Raw genomic sequence first — 21,720 nt, forward strand, 5'->3', positions numbered from 1 at the left:
TGTGTTAGAATTAATTCCCTCATCTCTATGTACAACTTTGTAAACATTCTTTACACCTTGGCTGAGCTCCTACAATGAAGAGGGAACGTTAGTGTTTAAAGTTCCTGCTGTAATTATTCCAGAAGACAAGCCGACAAGGAATGTGGGAAGATTTCAGCTCTGAATCTTATAAAATTGTGAATGCAGCTCTGTGCTGTAATATGTACTATAATTATAGACCGGAATGGACAAATTATAGACCTTAAAAGTCAGTAAGGGTGCGTTCAGATGTTGTGGAATTGTTGTAATTTTTGGTGTGGATTGCACACCAAAAATTATAGACCATTTACAGTACAATAAATGTGGATCAGGTATTCAAAACCCCATCCACATGTAGTGAATAAAATACGTGAGAAATGTAGAATATGCTACAGACTTTTAAATCCCCAGCACGCTTATTCAGTTGCAGAATTTCACCGCTGATTTCATCCTTTACAATGCAAAAGGTGAAATCCGCTGTAAAATTTACATGTGACACATGCATATTTTTTGTCAGATTTGCAGCCAAATTCATGGTGGAAGCTATCCACCAAGTTTGGCCTTGGCCTTAGACTCCCCCAGCAAACCTTAAGTAAGTAAAACAAATTTGCATAGAAGACAATAGAGAATAAAACTTTGGCTCCCTGGATTCTTGGATTTGTCGACCCTGAGTAAGAGTGCAACTATACATGTTCAAAGGTAAACATAGACATTAAGTTCAATTTGGTCATAGAAGGAAATATTCATGTATTTGGCAGTTTAGGACAAATAGGTGTGAGTTTGCAAAGAAGAGAAAGATCAAAGATAAGAAAAAAGCAGCATTGGATAAGGACAGAGGGCTGTTAGTTTTCAGTTTCTCAGTCAGTGCTCTTCAATCTAGGTTCTTCTATAGCCTGGGGCCCTATTGCACTTGACTCAACTTGTGATTCTCATAAGTGATCACATTGAATTTTCCCAGTCTGCGTAGTAAGTTAGTATGATGTAACATGGTGACAGGCAATGTAGGGAATGTCATGCTGTCCATCATTACTTTAAAGGAATTGACTCACAAAATTCATTTATTACCTATCCACAGGATAGGTGATTAATGCCTGATCGCTGCGGATCCGATCGCTGGGACCCGCAGTGATCATGAGAATGCTGGTCCCCCAATCCACTGTGTGAATAGAGCAGTGGTCATTTAATCTCTGTGGGACTAATGGAAATAGCTGAGTACAGTTCTCCACTTTCCACATTAGTCCAATAGAAAATGAACGGTTCTTTTCGTGGAGCAACCCCTGGCATACAATGCCAGTGCTGGCTGTGCACAGCCGATGTTGCCATATAATCCAGTAGTGTAACGATCGCAGTCGCAGGGAGTGCGACCACAACCGGGGAAGGGGGTCCACCCTAGATCACCGCTTTCAGCTCGATCTCCGTCCTCAGGTCCCCCATTACATCAGGCCCCAGTACACAAGGTCTTTAACGCACCGCATACAAGGTCCTGATGGAGGTGAGCGTAACAACGTTGTGTACTGAATTCAATAAAGCATCCTAACTGCCTGACATCAGGACCTTGTATGTGCCGGGAGAAAACAGATCTTTGGTTCTGGCTGGGGATTCTGCTCCTAGAGGGAGTCCCAATAGGGCTATCTACATGGTGGGGTGTGTGTGTGCCGCTATCTACAGGGTGGGGTGTCGTGCTATTTACAGGGGGGATGTGGCACTATCTAGGGAGGTGTGTGGCACTATTTGGACACTATCTAGATGGGTCACTGTGGTGCTATCTACTTGGGCACAGTGTGTAGCACTAACTACGTGGGCACTGTGCTACTATGTGGGCACCGTGGCACTATGTGGGCAATGGCACTATTTATGTGGGCACTATCTGCAGTTGTAGCATTGTGGCATTATCTACAGGGGCATTGCGGCACCATCGGCATGGGCACTGTGGTGTTTTCAGGGAGTTTGGACAAAAAAACCCTGACAAATAAAATCCATGTGTTTTTTTAACGACCATGAAAAACAGATGGCAAATGGATGACAAACGGCCACTATCCTCTTAACGACATGTCACATACGTGTACGTGACAGCCGTTAAGGGGAAGTATGGAGCAGTCTCACGGACTGAGCTTGCTCCATACTTAGCGGGTGATGGCTGTGTAATACAGCAAACACCTCACTGCAACGGGTGAAATCAAAGATTACTTTGATTCCACCAGATTAACCCCTCAAATGCCACGGTCAATCGCGACCGCGGCATTTCAATCGTTAGAATCAGGGTTTCGGCCCCCTCCAACTTGCCATTGCCCCCCGCGTCATGATTGCGGGGTACCGATGGTCGTCATGGGAGACCCCCAGGTCTGCCATCTTTGTAAAAGGCAGGGCTTCAAAGGAGACTATCAATATAGCGATATACTGCAATACATTAGTATTGCAGTATATTATGCAAGCAATCCAACGATTGCTGGTTCAAGTCCTCTAGGGGACTAATAAAAAAAAGTTAAAAACAGTTACAAAAAATAATAATGTTGCAAAAATAAATAAATTACAATTTAAAAAAACTCCCCTTTTTCCATTTCCCTAAAGCAATGTTAAAAAAAAAAGGTTAACATAACTGGTATTGCCGTGTCTGTAAAAGTCTAAACGATCGCAATATAGCATTATTTAACCCGCTCGGTGAACGCCATAAAAAAAATATGTCTAAAACACACAAATTGCTGATTTTTGATCACCTTCGCTCTCCAAAAAAATGGAATAAATAATTATCAAAAAGTCGCATGTACCCCAAAATGGTATCAGTAAAAACTACAACTCGCCCTGCAAAAAAATAGGCCCCCATATCGCTCAATTGACAGAAAAATAAAAAAGTTATGGCCTCCGGATATGGCGACACAAAACAATTATTTATTTTTTTTAGCAAATCGTTGTGTTTTTTTTATAAAAGCGGTAAAACATTGAACAAAAACATACCACGTATTCATGCACTGCACCACTCTACATGGGCTAGACCTAAAAAAAACTTTTCATCCTGAAGTTTCTGGTTCGCTAATATTATGTCAGATTTAAAGTCTATGTACACCTGGTGAAATCCTTTTTTTTAATAAAAATGTCTATCAGTGTGATTGGTGCAACTTTCAAAATACTTTTTATGAAAAATTATTTTTCATTTTTGAGATACAACTGCTTTGTATACTGTATACAGACCAGCTGTATCTTGCGCTGAGAACTGAATCTGTCAGGTCCACGGGACTGACTGGTTCAGTGTTTGCGCTCTTGCGTGTGTCTGGCACACAGAATCGAGCAGCTGTCGATCTTAGTTCATAGACATAGGAGCCGCTGTCACTGAACCCGTCAGACCCGCGGACCTGATTCAGGTCTTAGCGCAAGAAACAGCTGCTCTGTCTACAGAATACAAAACAGCTGTATTTCAAAAAGTAAAAATAAGTTTTAATAAGAAGTATTAAGAAAGTTGCACCAATCATGCTGATAGACATTTTTATTTAAAAAAATGTTTATTATTATTTCAAAGGTGTACATGGCCTTTAAATCTGACATTATAATAGTGAACTAGAAACTTCAGGATGAAAAGTTTTGTAGGCCTAGCCCATGTAACGTAGAGTGGTGCAGTGCATGAACATGTGGTATGATGCAGAAAAGAATATATATATATATATATATATATATATATATATATGTGTGTGTGTGTGCATGTATGTGTGTGTATGTCTATGTGTGTGTGTGTGTGTGTGTGTGTATGTCTGTGTGTGTGTGTGTGTGTGTGTGTATATACTATATATATATGTGTCTGTGTTTTTTTAATATATATATATATATATATATATATATATATATATATATATATATATATACACATACATACATATAGATATATATAATCTGACATTTGATTGTCATCAATAAGCAATGCTGCATCTATAACTGTAGTCTGGGGGGCTCCTGGAATACCTCTTCATCATATATTTAATGAGGAAAGCTTTATGAAGCTTGCACTTTTTCTGTACACCAATTATAGAACTATTATCCTAAAGTTCTGACACTGAGGCGGCAGGATGACAGGAATAAGCCACGCTATTTAATAGGCATAAATGGGGATGATGGTGGAAGCTGTCTGATTTTTTTTCTCCAAAGGATTCTGTGGACTGGAAGTAACATGCTGAATCGAGAAGCAGCTTCAGTGGAGATTCTCTAATTGCATCATCTCTTGCCATTTATCTGTATAACATGCCTGCTGACCATTTCTCTGGGCCGGAACAATCACTTCTCCTCTGACAAAGAGAAGCTTCCTCCTTCCAAAAATCTTAGTTGACATATTTCAGATAAAAGCTTTTACCGTTTTGTCTTTAAATAAACACCTTTTGACTCTCTGCTAAATGATCTGGATGCGGGATTTGGGAAAATCTATCAGGCTAGACATGTTTTATAGTTGGGTAGCAGTGATCCAACAAAAGCCTCTGCTTTTTGTGAAAGTAGTTTAATTAGCTCAAACGAGAACATTGCGAGATGCTCCACTGCCCGATCTCCTCTATAAGCTGATGGGTAACAAAAAATAGATATAGAGTACTATCTCTGAAGGGACCTCAAGTTGTGGTTAATTGAATCACGGTTCCTTCAGAGCTTCGCAATCGGGAACCTGCAGCGTTAAGGCACCGCAACGAGTATAATGTTATCAAGTTCAATTCCTTACATTGAATTAACAGGTTCATTTCTTTAACACTGTTATTTCCTGATAGAAATTAAAAAAACAGTGTTGGATAAAAGGGCAAAGGCAGCCAAAAATAAACTTTTGTCAAGTTATAGATATTTTAAAAAGTGTCGACTAATTAAAGGTTTCTATTGCTGGAAATCTCTGGGTCTTTATGTAGAATGTTGTAATTTCTAGTGATGGAAATCTCTGATTAGTCCCAAAGTAGGTTGAGTAATCTATTAGAAGAGGTCCACGGACCCCCCCCCCCCCTCCCATAGTGATCTTCTGGCATTTTCTTGTGACTTGTACAAGACCGCTTTTGTGTGAACGTCCCGTAACATTCTAAAATTACTGAAACTGTTGTCCAAGGCAGGGGCGTAGCTATAGGGGGTGCAGAGCTTGCAGTCGCACCAAAGCCCTGGAGCGTGAGTGGCCCCGAAAGCCCCTAATCCGCATAAAAAGACACCAGTATTATAAATGATATATTATAGATTTTGCATTGGGGCCAAGGTCACAGATATTTGTTTCGTTTTATTACCCTTGGTCACGACAGTGAACGTTTCCAGACACAATTGTCTCCAGTACGTAGAGCAAAGCAGATCGGTGTTATGTCAGGAGGTTGAGCATAACCGGTTCGGCTACAAGATATATTTTATTGCTAAACATCTTTGTAGAAGAAAATGTTGTAGTAATCATATCCTAGTCCAGTATATGGAGTACCTTTATTTGGGGTAGGAGGGTTGTTTAAAAAAACAAAACGTGGTACAGACCTGATATTGCCAAAATCTACTCCTTGTGTGCCAGAGCTAATGCCTCACTCGTTCATGTAGAAATAGACTGTGACTTAGTCCAAGCCATAAAGAAACTCCCCTGTATGTTATGTAACATGCAGATTCCTGAAGCATATAAAGAGTTGATTGTTTCTCGAGAAGAGTTCATAAACCGTAGATATTTTTTTCATCTCCGTTTTATTGAAATTCGAATGAACATTCTTATACCGGCGAGGGACCATAAGATTGTCTCACCTTTATACTGTGTGAGCTTTTGTACTCAGCACAGATACGGTATCTGTAAGGATTCACTTTATTATGTTCACTTACTTAAAGACTCATTTGGTCTTATTCCAAATGTTCTAGAAATGTCCAAAGTACATTACAGCGTTTTAAAGTAATCAACCCCAATAATAATCCATAATCCTATGGTGTTTAAGTGACGCTCCGAGTAGCAGAGATGAGTCACTTTGTCTCCCCAGGTCTCTTCCAGCATGTTAATATGTTTTCATTAGCATTACTTTATTGCTGTCTGATGGATTATGCTTTGTACTTTTATATGTGTTTTGTGCAATTAGAAATTGAAAGATACTTAACCTTAAGTGCTGAAATTTCCATTAACCACACACTGTATCTTTTTTTAATATTCAGGTATTATACGGACCACGGATAATCTTGACCGTGAAACGACTTCTCATTACTGGCTGACCGTTTATGTCACTGATCGCGGTGTTGTTCCTTTATCATCTTTTATTGAGATATACATTGAAGTTGAAGATGTCAATGATAATGCGCCACAAACCTCGGAACCTGTGTATTACCCAGAGGTCATGGAAAACTCACCAAAGGATTTATCTGTTGTGCAGATTGTTGCTTTTGATCCTGACTCCAGTTCTAATGAAAAGTTGACTTATAAGATTTCAAGTGGTAACCCACAGGGATTCTTTGCAATCAATCCAAAGACAGGTATGTGAAATCCCTTTTTTTTTTTTTTAAACAATTCCATCAAAATCTATAGATATAAGATTGTAATAGTACATAGGAAAACTAGATGGGTTTATAAAAAAAATACAAAGTTTAACTTTGAAGCAATTCTTTGAAATGCTGCATCAAGGGAATAGTTTGTGAACATGACCTAGGAAATAAAGCCTGTTAAAAGGCTGGGATAAAAAGATATTATAATAAATATGCACTGACCAAAGAAGAAAGACCTTTGGCGCAGTCTCCTATCTTGTATCTGGGATGCTATGTTGCCATTTCATCCATGTGTTGTAGCCAATTCTCTTACCCTCAGCCACGCATTGTGTGCAGCTCAAGAGCCCTTGATGCAAAACAATGTGCAAGTTAAAGTTGACTGTATCTTGCCCACAATATGGCGGCCAGGACAACATAAACCACTTAGAATGACTCTCTGCCTGGTGGCATCCCCTCCTGCCCTGTACCAACAAGGATGTTGTTGTTCAGGCTACACGCCACACCATATAGATAAAACCAGATCGTAATATGAATATTAAAATCAGACATGGTAATACAGGTTTCATCAGGCATCCTAATTAGTAGGTTATTGTTTAATACTGGTCAAACGTGTTGTAGTATCTGCCTTAGTATCATGGACTTGGCCCAATATGATAATATATACAGACATGGAGCACCTCACATCCCATTAATAATCTTTTCTAAAGTCATATTTCTGTTCTTGTTGGAATATGTCATGAGAAAATGGAAAATAGTCCTACTAGTTTGAAAGCAATAATCTTTAAACTGCAGTTGTAGAAAAAAGTTATGGTGGAGCTTTAAAAGATTAACCACTTGAACAAAAAGGCCAAATGGACCATTAAAATGACCCAAATCCAAATCTTTTAATTTAATAAGTCATTCGACCTACATCGAAAAGAGGTACCTGATGGTTAAATGCTCACAAGACAAGCTGTGACATGACATTAATATTGTAGCAGTACAGAGGTAAGGTAATAGAGTCATAGCTTAAAGTGTCAATCTAGTTGTACTCTCCCGCCCGAACTGACATCACGTGTTGAGAGACGCTCCTGTACACTAGAGGGTACAGTTGCTGTGGCAACCATACGTCACCCGGAGGGTATCATGCATGAGTTTAATTCTAATTGATAGGACCTGTGGATGATATTCTTTGTCATGGTAACTGTACCGCCCAGCATGCAGGAGCGCCTCTCCACGCCCGTTGTCAGTTCAGGCCGGAGAGTACAACTGGCGCTACACTTTTAGCCTCCCAAGTCCCGATGAAAACTCTGTAGAAACCCAGCTCACCACCGTCACATACAATTTATAGTACTGCTCTACATTTATGTGCCAAAGGGGCATTTAGCAACGATCTCAAATCACCTGTGCCCACGAATGCTGATAACTCCCCTTAAAGAAGAGCTCAATGCTCCCCCTTACTGGCGCTCAATTGACTAGGTACATTACATGATAATCTTCCAATGAAGCAGAGCTAAAAATCAACCACCTGTGAAGAACATATAGAATCACCCTTATATACTGACCTATGACTGACAATAGTGTTACTTTTACTGTAATCACGTAAATTTCTAGAGTAGACTTTGCTGTGTTCATTCTCTAGAAACCATGCAAGTATGACTGTGCTTCATGTTTTGTCATGGGTACATGCAAGGCCAGGTTAACATATAGTATGGTACATTAGACATGTTAGGCGGTCCTGGAGAAAGGACGCATCTGAAGGGAAAATTGACATATAAATATCCTGAACAGTGTAAATTATGTATTTTTATATGTTTTTGACACCACCAGTGAGGGGAGGACACATTTTTTGCTTTATTTGGTAAGAGCAGACAAAAGTCATATATGACTGAAGATGTGGCCTCCAAATGAACAGTCAGAATCGATGCCAAAAGACTCCTAAGATATAAATCTAGTACTGGTTACATGGCAGTCCTGATTATTACATATTCATTGTGCCTTTGTCTTAAAGATATACAGAAACTATAGCGTTGAAAATGTGACAGTATATAAGGGATCCTGGAGTCGTCATGATCTTTCAGCCTTTTTCCAGATTTGACAGTTTCTAGGGAACATTTGGCAGATTCTAGCATAGCAATGTTAATATTAATGCTAAAGTAAATGATTTGTGGATTAGCTGTAATTTCCTTTGACCTCCGTATTAATCCAGAATGATATCGAATTGTCAAATGTTACTGAAAACATGGTATGATTATGAGACTGTGTAATACTGCACGGTACAGATAACCGCGCAATAACTGCATTCTTGGGAAGAAAATCAAGCAGTCATTACATGGTAATGGGGTTATTTTATTATTGTATTGAGCTGTAATCTAATGGAGTTTACACGATTTGTACAGTAGTTTGCTCTTTGCCCTTTGTCCAAATGTTTCGTTTCCATTACATGAGATGATTGTTGTTTTCTATTGGACAGATGTTTTTAAGTTTTTTTTATTTTTTTTGTGTGCGAGCAGTTTAGAGATGCTGTTCACATAGTACAACGGGTAACTGAGGTCCTGCATGTCCCTGACAGGACTACTGAAGTGTAAAAAGCTTCAGAACAATCTTCAGCCGGTTTGTGAATTCCCGTTCAATGAACACATGAATTTAAAGGTCACCTGTGTCGTTTGTACACAGTGGGAAATGGGCAAAATATCAACTTATGTCTTTTGCAAAGAAAGCCTCTTGTAATAGCTGCAGTTGCTTTGTTTTTCTCTTTAACCTCAGAGGACATATCGTATTGTCCATCCCATTCACAGGTTATCCTGCACTTTAAAGCTGTATGTTACTCAGATTTTACTATGTAACTTCTGTGTCTTGAAAATTAAAAGTTTAATAGTAGGTATACAATAAGTCTATGCACTTCATGACTTTAAGAGGCTCTGTCACCAGATTATCAAATCCCTATCTCCTATTGCATGTGATCGGCGCGGCAATGTAGATAACAGTAACGATTTTGTTTTGTTTTTTAAAACGATCATTTTTGGCCAAGTTATGAGCAATTTTATATTTATTGAAATGAGCTTTGAAATGGACAACTGGGCGTGTTTTTTTTTTTTGTATTTCCAACTGGGCGTGTATTGTGTTTTTAACAACTGGGCGTGTTTACTTGTTTTACTAACTGGGCGTTGTGAATAGAAGTGTATGATGCTGACAAATCAGCATCATACACTTCGCATCGTTCCCACCCAGCTTCTTTCGCTAAAGACACACAGCGTGACGTCACCCACAGGTCCTTCAACCTTGTCGTCGGACAATGAAGATACATAGGCTGAAAGGCGTCCAAAAGGTTAATATGCTCGTCTCTAGGGAGTTTGCTATGCTTACCTGCACATGGTGATGCTGCTGCAAATTCAACTGTACGCCTGGAGCTGTGGTGTCTTCTCTTTTCCGACGCCAAGGTTGAAGGACCTGTGGGCGACATCACGCTGTGTCTGCAGTGAAAGAAGCTGGCTGGGAGTGATGACATCACCCACAGGTCCTTCAACCTTGGTGTCGGAAGAGAGAAGACACCACAGCTCCAGGCGTACAGTTGAATTTGCAGCAGCATCACCATGTGCAGGTAAGCATAGCAAACTCCCTAGAGACGAGCATATTAACCTTTTGGACGCCTTTCAGCCTATGTATCTTCATTGTCCGACGACAAGGTTGAAGGACCTGTGGGTGACGTCACGCTGTGTGTCTTTAGTGAAAGAAGCTGGGTGGGAACGATGAGAAGTGTATGATGCTAATTTGTCAGCATCATACACTTCTATTCACTACGCCCAGTTAGTAAAACAAGTAAACAAGCCCAGTTGTTAAAAACAATACACGCCCAGTTGGAAATACGAAAAAAAAAAAACACGCCCGGTTGTCCATTTCAAAGCTCATTTGCATAAATATAAAATTGCTCATAACTTGGCCAAAAATGATAGTTTTTTTTTAAAAACAACACGTTACTGTTATCTACATTGCAGCGCCGATCACATGCAATAGGAGATAGGGATTTGATAATCTGGTGACAGAGCCTCTTTAAAGAGGTTCTGTCACCACATTATAAGTGGCCTATATTGTAGATAATATGATCGACGCTGTAATGTAGATTACAGCAGTGTTTTTTATTTAGAAAAACGATCATTTTTTACCTATATTAGCTTTATGCTAATGAGTTTCTCAATGGACAACTGGGCGTGTTTTACTATATGACCAAGTGGGCGTTGTACAGAGGAGTGTATGACGCTGACCAATCAGTGACCAATCAGCGTCATACACTTCTCTCCATTCATTTACACTGCACATAGCGATATAGCTATATCGCTATGTGCAGCCACATAAACACACACTATAACGTTACTGCAGTGTCCTGACAATGAATATACATGAATATATACATCACCTCCAGCCAGGACGTGACGAGTATTCATTCTCCTGACCACTTCTGACCACTTCTGTAGCGTCTCTGTGATTTACAACACAACAGGTGTAGTCTCGCGAGATTACGCTGTAAACTGTCATTCACAGCGAGATCTCACTGTGCTGTGTTGTAAATCACAGAGACGCTACAGAAGTGGTCAGGAGAATGAATACACGTCACGTCCTGGCTGGAGGTAATGTATATTCATTATCATGACCCATAAGTAGCGTTATACTGTGTTTATGTGACTGAAAATAGCGATAATAGATATATCGCTATGTGCTGTGTAAATGAATGGAGAGAAGTGTATGACGCTGATTGGTCACTGATTGGTCAGCGTCATACACTGCTCTGTACAACGCCCACTTGGTCATATAGTAAAACACACCCAGTTGTCCATTAAGAAATGCATTAACATAAAGCTAATATAGGTCATAACTTTGTCTAAAATGATAGTTTTTCTAAATAAAAAACATTGCTGTAATCTACATTACAGCGCCGATCACATTATGTACAATATAGGCCATAAAACTTTTTTGTTTGTGTGTGTGTTTCAGATAAAAAAATGGTTAAGGATCTGTGCACATGGCTGTATTATGGCTCGGTGTAGGAGTCGTATATTTAGTGCCAAGAACAGGATCGGATCCTGTCCTGTGAGATTAGGAAAGCCTTTCCCAAAGATAACTTTTGTGAAATGCCTAAATATACGACTCCTACACTGAGCCATAATCCAGCCATGTGCACAGAGCCTAAGAGTCAGATTTAGGGCTATTTTATTTTGTTAATATAGTTAGTCAATATAATATATGCAAATTTTCAGGTAGTATTTTCTGAATATTTTTATGCAAGACATGAACCAAAAATCATGAAATCATATATGATGCAGTTATTCTGTAACCCTTCTATATAACCTGCAGCTTCATATTAAGCTGGACTGGTATGATATTCATATCCCATGGCCAGAACTTTAAAATACACACCCATTTACCACATCTAAATTTACAGCGGCCAATGTTTGTAGTCCGGTCCGTGTTTGTAGTCCGGTCCGTGTTTGCAGTCCGGTCCGTGTTTGTAGTCCGGTCCGTGTTTGCAGTCCGGTCCGTGTTTGCAGTCCGTTCCATGTTGTTTGCAGTCCGGTCCATGTTTGCAGTCTGGTCCGTGTTTGCAGTCTGGTCCGTGTTTGCAGTCTGGTCCGTGTTTGCAGTCTGGTCCGTGTTTGCAGTCTGGTCCGTGTTTGCAGTCTGGTCCGTGTTTGCAGTCTGGTCCGTGTTTGCAGTCTGGTCCGTGTTTGCAGTCTGGTCCGTGTTTGCAGTCTGGTCCGTGTTTGCAGTCTGGTCCGTGTTTGCAGTCCGGTCCGTGTTGTTTGCAGTCTGGTCCGTGTTTGCAGTCTGGTCCGTGTTTGCAGTCTGGTCCGTGTTTGCAATCTGGTCCGTGTTTGCAGTCTGGTCCGTGTTTGCAGTCTGGTCCGTGTTTGCAGTCTGGTCCGTGTTTGCAGTCTGGTCCGTGTTTGCAGTCTGGTCCGTGTTTGCAGTCTGGTCCGTGTTTGCAGTCCGGTCCGTGTTTGCAGTCCGGTCCGTGTTTGCAGTCCGGTCCGTGTTTGCAGTCCGGTCCGTGTTTGCAGTCCGGTCCGTGTTTGCAGTCCGGTCCGTGTTTGCAGTCCGGTCCGTGTTTGCAGTCCGGTCCGTGTTGTTTGTAGTCCGGTCCATGTTTGCAGTCCGGTCCATGTTTGCAGTCTGGTCAACAAACTTCAACAAAGTGACCACAATTGTGTAGTCCGAGAACAAGGCATGAGGAATGAGCATTTATATAGCAGCGTTAATAGCAGAATTGTCTTGTAAGCTATATCTATATACTGATATATACAAACCTATACAGTGAAACAACTGTACTACAAAGTGGAGCTGTGTTTCCAAAGTATAAGGACAGCAAAGTAAACCTCACCTCAATCTTCCAAAGACATATTTAATGTAAGCCGCTTCCACATTTCTGTTAAGCCCCCTTCCTTCTTAGCCACCTTAACTGAGACAATTGCCAGACTTTATGCTACATGACATACACGTTCCTTCTGACAAAAGCATTGCCCACACTTCTTTGAATGCATACATGTCATAAAGCTATTTACTTTCTTAGTCAGACAGATAAAAATCTGATTTGTACTGTTTGCCAATTTGACTTGCAGAAAGGAAGTTGGCGTTGCTTTAATTAAATGTTTTTCTTCCATTACCCTCGATAATCCCAAGTAGTTGCTTTAGACGTAGCACTAAAAAAGGAAAATACCTGGACAGCGATAAACACTTTACGTTTTTTGTTGCTTCATAAACATTAAACATTCTTTCCAGACCTGTAGCTTCATATTCCTGGCACTTCTATCTGCGCTGTCAAATTGGCTTTAATTTAGGTTTCGAATGAAGTATAGAGGAACCACCGAGGCGTGTAATGCATTCTCAAGTGCATTTCAATGTTTATTCATAATTTAAGGTACGCCTAGAATCTTATCTTGAAAAAGGAAACAACAAATTCCACTGAACTTAAAACCATGTTGTTTTGTTATAAAGTGCTATGGGATCCTAAAAGGACCAGCAGCAATGTGATTTATTAGCTGTGTAATTCTGACTGAAAGCTGCAATCTCAGAGTCGGCCTATTATAGCGCACAACTTTACTCGCTTTTTAATTCTCCGGCTGACAGAAAAAATGTTTTTTTTTTTTTTAGAACTGTAACTAAGATGATTAGAAAAATAAAGAGAAGAATTGGAGTAGATTTTAAGTGGAGCTCCGGCTATATAGGGAATTGCATAAACGGACATTCCCTAATATACTGGAATCAAAAGTAAATGCGAGTATGACGAACGGAGCAAATTCCATGCATCTTTCCTTGTAGGCCATCCGCATTCCTAAGGCCTCATTCACACGGCAGGGTTTCACGGCCGGGTGCCGGCCGTTAATAAATCGTCCGGCACCCGGCTGCATTAGGAATAATAGACCCCTAATTAGGAATAATAGACCCCTAATGGGGCTATTCACACGACCAAAAAAATAGGACATGCTCTATCTTCGCCCGGGTACCCGGCCGCCCAGCTCCCATAGAAGTCTATGGGGCCGGGTAATACACGGCCATCACCGGGATGTGTCCCGAGTGATGGCCGGGTTTTCCGGAGCTTGCGCTCTATCTCCTCCTCCTCACAGCGCAGAGTGCATGTGAGGAGGAGGAGTTGATGCCATTCTGACGAATGGCATCGCTGTACACTGTGTGGCAGGGCCGGGGTGTACAGCAGGTGGAGGGAGCGCTGCGCTGGCTCCCTTCCCCTGCTTGTTTTAAAAGCACCCTGGCCCGGCGACACCTTCGATGGCGCCGCTAGCAGCTGCAGCTGCGGCTGCTACTACTGTAGCGACGCCACTATAGCAGAGCGGGGAGGTATCTCCCCGCTCTGCTATGTGCTAGCCGCACTTTAGCTCCTTGAAGGAGCGGAATCCCCGTGTTTTCGGGGATTCCGCTCCTGGACAGAGCGCTTGATGTCTCTGTCCATATCTGGGCAGTGACATCAGGGGAAACTCCTGAAGCGGAATCCCCGAACACATGGGGATTCCCCTTCAGGAGTTGCCGCTGATGTCGCTGTCCGGATCTGCCCGGCCCGGCACGGATGCAAAACTTAATGCAAACCGGCCGGGCAAAATGGTCGATTTTACCGGCCGACACTCGGGCTCGGGAACGACCCGGTCGTGTGAATCCCGCCTAAAGTCTTATTTTCCTGTATACAAAGTTCTGTGCACTGCTCGTGCCATTAATGAGACCTTAGAGCAATTTTCCTGCAAATAGTCATAGTTACATAGATTGAAAAAAGTCACAGATATATCAAGTTCAACCTTTCTTAGATCAAGTATACATCATTCATTGCAAGATTACTTATGACCCGTAATGCCATTCGGAATTAAATAAGCATCTAGCCCTTTTTAGATTAGTATCTGCCATTATTACTTCTTGGGGTAGCGTGTTCCAGAGTTTGACTACTCTTACTGTAAAGAACCCTTTCCTATCTTCATGCTCTAATCTCCTTTCCTCCATATGCAATTAATGTCCCCTGGTCCTTTGTAAAGTCCTTGGAAAGAATACATAATGTGCCAGTTCTTTTGAAAAGACCACACAAATATGTATACATGTTAATGAAATCACCTCTATGACGCCTTTTTTTTAAGCCGAACAAGCCCTATTTTTCTAGCCTTTCATTATAAGAGAGAACCGCCATCGCATTTAATAATCTAGTCACTCACCTTTGAACCCTCTCCAGCTCTCATTTATCATTTTTACAATGTTGAGCCCAAAACTGAATGCTACATTTAAAATGTGACCTTAACAGGAATATTATTACATTTGAATCGCAGGTTTTTAAATCTCTCTTTTTTTCAAACACCCTAAAATCTTATTTGCTTTTGCAGCTGCTGCTTGACATTGGTTAATGATGCTTAGCTTACTTGTAACCAATATACTCAGGTCCTTCTCTTGTTCCGTTATCCCCAGTTTTGTTCCATTTCTTGTATATGCCTTACTATTTCTGCAGCAAGTCTATGTAAGTCTTCAGTGATTCTAAATTTCAAAGACAAACATCAGTATCTATGCTGAATCAGTGATATACATTACTGCAGCATAAGTGCATTACTTTACATTTATCAACATTAGAGTTCATCTGCCATGTTTTTGCCCATGATGCCAGCTTATCTAGGATTTCATTAATATTTTACAATCAAGCTGAGTTTTAAGAATAGAATCCTACAAAGTTTTGTATCTTCTGCAAAAACTGACACTTTACTACTATATCAATTCTATCCACAAGGATATCAATAGAGAGGCTAAAAACTGGGCCTAAAGGGGTTTTTACACTGGGCAATTAACGGGCAGACAAGCATTCATAGAACGCTCATTGCCGATAATTGCCCTGTGTAAACAGGGCAGCGATCAGCAGATGAACGAGCAAGTGCAAAAAAAAATTGTACCAGTTTTCAGCCGCTTTTTTCTATAACGGAATTGCATTATGGCCGTTAACCTGTTACTATTTGTAGCGGGAGCGATTCCATCAATAGAGCAAACAGTGTGGTGACATGTATAGTGGCAGCCAGTACCAGAACACTTTACTTGTATTCTGGTGATGGTGACTGGAAATATGTTATTGCTCATAACGCAATTCTCTGATATTATTTAAATGGTCCTTTAAGATTTTTCCGATTTGTTGCATTTCTTCTGAAGGCTGCTTAGAAGTTGGTGGATATTTCAGGGAGAGGTCGTCACTAGACTCCCACATACAGATCAGTCCAATCCGCTGGACTTCTTAGTGACAGAAATAAGTATATATAACATGTCAATATGTTATGTCATCAACCCAAGTGGCCAGAAGACATTTCTGTTGAAAGGGATACTAAAACGTATTTCCATTTGTAAGGCAGTTAAATACAAGCTATGGTTCTCTGTTATCGGCTTGGGGCGAGTTTGACTGTAGTGTTCTTCAATGTCAGAACTGAAAATAATTTCTGCCTCGTGATCTCTATTCTCTATCAGCTTTACTTTTATAAACTATGTATCCTGGGTAAGTGTTGCTTGAATAAATTATGATTGAAACGGGAGATCCCACTAAAGAGAAATGTAGCCAGACTCCTACATATATCGTCCACACAATGGGTTAAAATTCTGATGGTCTAGGATAGGCCCGGGATCCATTCACTCCTGTGCTGTGATACATGCTCTGTCATCTTAGATAGCAATAAAAATAGAATCATAGCGAACAGACATAATCTTGATCCCTGCCCTATGGCACACATGATATTTTTTTAGTTGCCCATGTGGACTTCACATTTAGCACCACATAGAAATCAATAGTTCTCTTTCTGCCCTAAATTTTCCTGTTGCAAGTGTTTAAAATGCCCTTTCTGTATATGAGACCATAGCCCTGTTTGGTAGATTAAAGAGAATTATAGCTAATCTTAATGCATAGGGAGATCGTAATTTTCGTTATGCTTTGAAGATATTTCAAGGGTCAAACACAAGGTAGTTAATCTTATTATCCACTGAAATATTCTAGTTATGGGCCAGAGCTACGCTCCAACTTTTATCTCTCATCACAATGCAATGTTGATGCATGGTGACACTTCATCTATCCACTAACCTAAGCCTCATATTGTCTCAGACCCATCCACAATGACATGTGCCATGATGCAATGCTCTGCACTATGACGGCTGACACAACTCATCAGCAGGTGGATTTTTTTCCATGTAGCACAGGCCAAAACGGTATATTTTCTGTATTTCTTGTGAGAGCCGTGCTGTTCAGATCCATGGTGAGCCAACGGATGTGTGATGTTCATCATATAGGATGAGCTACGTTGTGACTTTCTGTTCACTGAATATGCTGCGACCCCTGCACTGTAAGTGCATCTGAATAATGTCTAAACGCCCTTTTACACCGGCCGACACTCGGCCGCCACAGCGAGTGCCGATCAACGAGACATCGTTGATTGGCACTCACTTTCTCCTGTCACACGGAGCTATGGATGGGAACGAGTGGTCGTTACTCCGATTGCTCTTTCACATACCTTATTAGCATGTCGGCAGCGCGTCTCCTTGTTTACACAGGGAGCTTTTGCTCGTTCATCTGCTGATCGTTCCCTTGTTTACGGCGTTATATTAACGCTTTTCTGCCCGATAATCGTCCTGTGTAAAACCCCCTTTACTCTACAAGGGCCTGTCCTAGTGACAAGTTTCCACTGAATGCTGTGTGTGTATGTGTGTATATATATATATATATATATCCAAAACAAAGAATTTGTAGCAGCGATTGAGTATAATAAAATAGGCATATCTTATGCCCTACCTCTATCCCTTTTTCTTAATGGATCCCAGTTCTAGACGCCAGGGCAATGTCGAACATATGTTTTGGGTGGAATAATCACATGTCAAGACTTTAAAGAGGTATCTATTAGGCTGGGTTCACACGACCACATTAACGTCCGTAATGGATGGACGTATTTCGGCCGTAAGTCCCGGACCGAACTCAGTGCAGGGAGCCGGGCTCCTAGCATCATAGTTATGTACGACGCTAGGAGTCCCCGCCTCTCTGCAGGACAACTGTCCCGTACTGTAATCCTGTTTTCAGTACGGGACAGTAGTTCCACGGAGAGGCAGGGACTCCTAGCATCGTACATAACTATGATGCTAGGAGCCCGGCTCCCTGCACTGAGTTTGGTCCGGGACTTACAGCCGAAATACGTCCGTCCATTACGGACGTTAATGTGGTTGTGTGAACCCAGCCTTAGTGCAAATTAGGGTAACGTAGGGTATGGATCACCCAATTGGTATGGTGACGAAGATCTATTGAAATCAATTAACATGAATTAATACATTTATTGTGGTTCCTCTACTGATAAAAAGTAGTTTCAGGGGTCACACCAGCAGAATTCCCTAAGGGGTTGTCCGGTTTCAGCAAATTAATGTAATTTGTTTGTACAATTTTCTAATATTAATTTTTCGTTTCAATTCCTCACAGTTCTAAAGATCTCTGCTTTCTGTTATTCAGATGAAATATTCATTGTTTGCTTCCAGTGGATAATATTCTGTCCATGGTCATGTGATGGACATACAGGAGGTGGGATCATTAGAAGACACAGCTCTGATACACATACTGTAACTGTAATGAGCCGTGCACCTGTGTGTCCATCACATGACCATGGACAGAATTGTATCCACTGGAAGTAAACAATGAATATTCTTAGGCCTTATTCACACGAACATATATTACTGTCAGGGATCATTACCATGTATATTGTTTGAAAAATATTATCCTTACATATATATATATATATATATTCAGTATATTACACAAAGAGATTGGATTCATGGAGCACAAAGAGCCTGCATAACACGCCTATGGAAGACACCGCCCCCTGGAATGCAAAGAGGAGTGTGCAGAAGAATGTACAGGAAAACTTACAACAGAGGAGCCAATGGGACTTAAGCAAGTCCCACATCTCGAGGGAGGGGCATGTGTCTCCTCTGTCTGTTTCTTTGTTCTGAATAAAGTTCAGTTCTCCTCTTTTCTGATGAAGGGAAAGTGTGTAGCGAACATTTCTGACTCGTTCACTTCTTTCCAGGCATGCTTTCAGCTTTCAATTTACAGAGGTGGTTATTCGGTGTGAAATGACAGGGAGGAAGGAGCTTCCCTGATATACGGACCTGTCATTACGTCCGTGCTACGCGCGTGAAAATCACGCATTTCGCACGGACCTATGTAAGTGAATGGGGCCGTTCAGACAGTCCGTGATTTTCACGCAGTGTGTGTCCGCTGCGTAAAACTCATGACATGTCCTATACTTGGGCGTTTTCCGCGCATCACGCACCCATTGAAGTCAATGGGTGCGTGAAAATCCCGCACGGCACACGGAAGCACTTCCGTGTGCCGCGCAGGATTCGCGCTACAGTAGTAAAATAAATGAATGAAACAAGAAAAGCACCTCCTGCTTTTATGTTTGTAAACATAAAAACAGAGTGTCTTCATGCTGCCATATGCGCGTACGTAAATCACGCAGGCACGCACCAAATACTGATGCCAAACTGAACTTTCGCGTGCACAAAACGGACACGTTCGTGTGAATAAGGCCTTACTGTGGAGATCTTTGAAAACCGTGAGGAATTAATACAGAAAGTATGCTTGGAAACTGTATAAGGCTCTGTTCACATCTGCCTTGGGGTCCCGTTCTGACGTTCCGTCTGAGGTTTCCGTCAAAACGGGACCCTGATCAGACTCAAACTGACACCGAACGGAAATCAGAGGTTTCCGTTTCCATCACCATTGTTTTCAATGGCGATGGAGCCGGTGCCCGTGGTTTCCGTTTGTCTCTTTTGTGCATCGGATCTGTCGTTTTGCCGGGAGCAATAGCGTAGTCGACTTGTGTCTGCTCAGGGTCCTGTTCTGACGGAAACCTCAGACGGAACGTCAGAACGGGACCCCAACGCAGATGTAAACAGAGCATAACTTGTGTCTTCTTAGCAATTTAAAATGGTTGAAAGAACAAACCAAAGATACTAAAGCAAAGTTACTATGGATTTTAAAAGGAGTTACATTTTAAGGCAATATCCATATAGAGGTAATGGTGAAAATATATCAAAACTGCCTTAGGCCACATGCACACGACCGTGCTTTTGCGGCCACAATTTATCCGCATTTTGCAGACCCATTCTTCTCTATAGCCCCATACACACCACCGTGATTTACACGGATCGGTGCAGGGGACGCAAAAACTCAGGACAAGTCCTTTTACAGTCCGGATTTGCGTATTCACCAATACTGGTGCATCCGTGCGTCCGGATGACACATGGATGCACAACAAGGATTTTTTGAGGTCTGACGGACTGCAGCAGTCCCGTGGTTTTAGGCACCGCAAAACCAATGCAGTCATGTGCATGATGCCTTAGACTCCATTCGCACTTGTGTTAGAAGCTGCCTAGTGTTTTTTTACTGCAAGAATATCGCAGTTTGCAGCACAGTACGTACATGCTGTCCAGAATAGCAGAAACCCAATGGAAACCTGACAGGTCCCATCATAAGTCAATAGAGTCTACCGTTTATAAAAAGATCTGTCATTGCTTTGTTAAAAATGGCGCTGAAGTGAACAGAGCCTAAGACCCCATTCACACGACTGTGCATTTGCGTCTGCATATTATCCGCAATTGCGGACCTGCAATTATGGAAAGTATAGGGCACATTATATCCTATGGGCCAATGCACACAACCATGGTTTCCCCTGTCCGTGATCGGAAAAAAATAGGACATATTCTTTTCCGGCCCCATTTGCGGTCCGGGCTCATTAAACTCAATACACTCTTGTGCGTGCACGGTCCGTGATTGCAGACGGACACTTCCCAGGCCGTCCGCGCTACAGTCGTGTCCGTTGAGGCCTAACAAACTAAACAAACCACTGGCCTTGTTGCTCATACAAACCAATCAGAGTTCAGCTCTTAAACTGTTCAGAAAAAATTGAAGCTGCCCTGTGATTGGTTGCTATTGGCAACAAGGCCTTTTCTTTTCTTTTAGACCGTTTTGATAAATAAGGATTATAAGTAATATCCATCTCGTAGTAGCTTGAATACGATACACTTGTTATAGTTGTTGTTCCAATAAGTAATATATTATATATTTTATAAGGATATATTAGGATTTCTGAAGCAATATAACATGTTTATACGTGACTCGTTTTTATAAAGTCATACCATTTGCGGTTTTTACAATTAAGGGTTTACGAAGAAAACATAGGGATTAATATTAATTGACTATACTCCCGGCCCGGAATTTGCAGTAATGTGCCGGTACTTTAATAGTCTAGATGTTGTTTTTCACTCGTAAATATATCAGCCGCCATTATGGGTGTTACATCTTCTGCGCAAGTATTTCCCCCCCTTGGTTTTACAAGAGAAAATGACTTCATAACACGTGTTTTCTTCATCCTCCTGTTTTACAGCCTTGTAAATGTTTTAATAAGTTGCATGCAATGCTTTGTAGTTTAGTCACACCGCCATTATCTTCCTGCAGTCCTTTATGGCGATTGCTGGTAGAAGATATAGTAGATATGGTATCTTCAGCGCTCTTCCTTCTGGATGAAGCCGCTTTCTTGCGGATGCCATCTCTGATGATACAAAAATTTGACTGGAAGTTTGTGGTACATGTTTTGTTCTCTATCAATAAAACAGCGAAGCTGGAACAAGTATTCAATTAGCATAATTCTTTCTGTGTTTACCAATCCAGACAGCTCCAGAGGGAACGCAATTCTTCTATTTTCTGCAGATGAAATAAAATGTCCTCTTTCACTAATATGTCGTTTCAAC

The 21,720-nt window shown here is 41.2% G+C and overlaps 1 protein-coding gene across 8 annotated transcripts in view; it reads left to right on the plus strand.

Moving 5' to 3' along the window:
* The window catches only part of FAT1 (FAT atypical cadherin 1), a 221,028-nt gene that overhangs the window by 83,894 nt on the left and 115,414 nt on the right, over window positions 1-21,720 (plus strand). For all 8 annotated transcript variants that reach the window (XR_012883011.1, XM_075860151.1, XM_075860153.1 and 5 more), the window contains exon 3: window positions 6,127-6,441. Coding sequence is in view for 7 of the 8 variants with exons in the window: in XM_075860151.1 (XP_075716266.1) it covers window positions 6,127-6,441 (315 nt within the window). In the remaining variant the exon portion in view is untranslated. The remainder of the gene's footprint in view (window positions 1-6,126; window positions 6,442-21,720) is intronic.

The sequence above is a fragment of the Rhinoderma darwinii genome, chromosome 1 (assembly GCF_050947455.1).
Source record: "Rhinoderma darwinii isolate aRhiDar2 chromosome 1, aRhiDar2.hap1, whole genome shotgun sequence".
Lineage (NCBI taxonomy): Eukaryota > Metazoa > Chordata > Amphibia > Anura > Rhinodermatidae > Rhinoderma > Rhinoderma darwinii.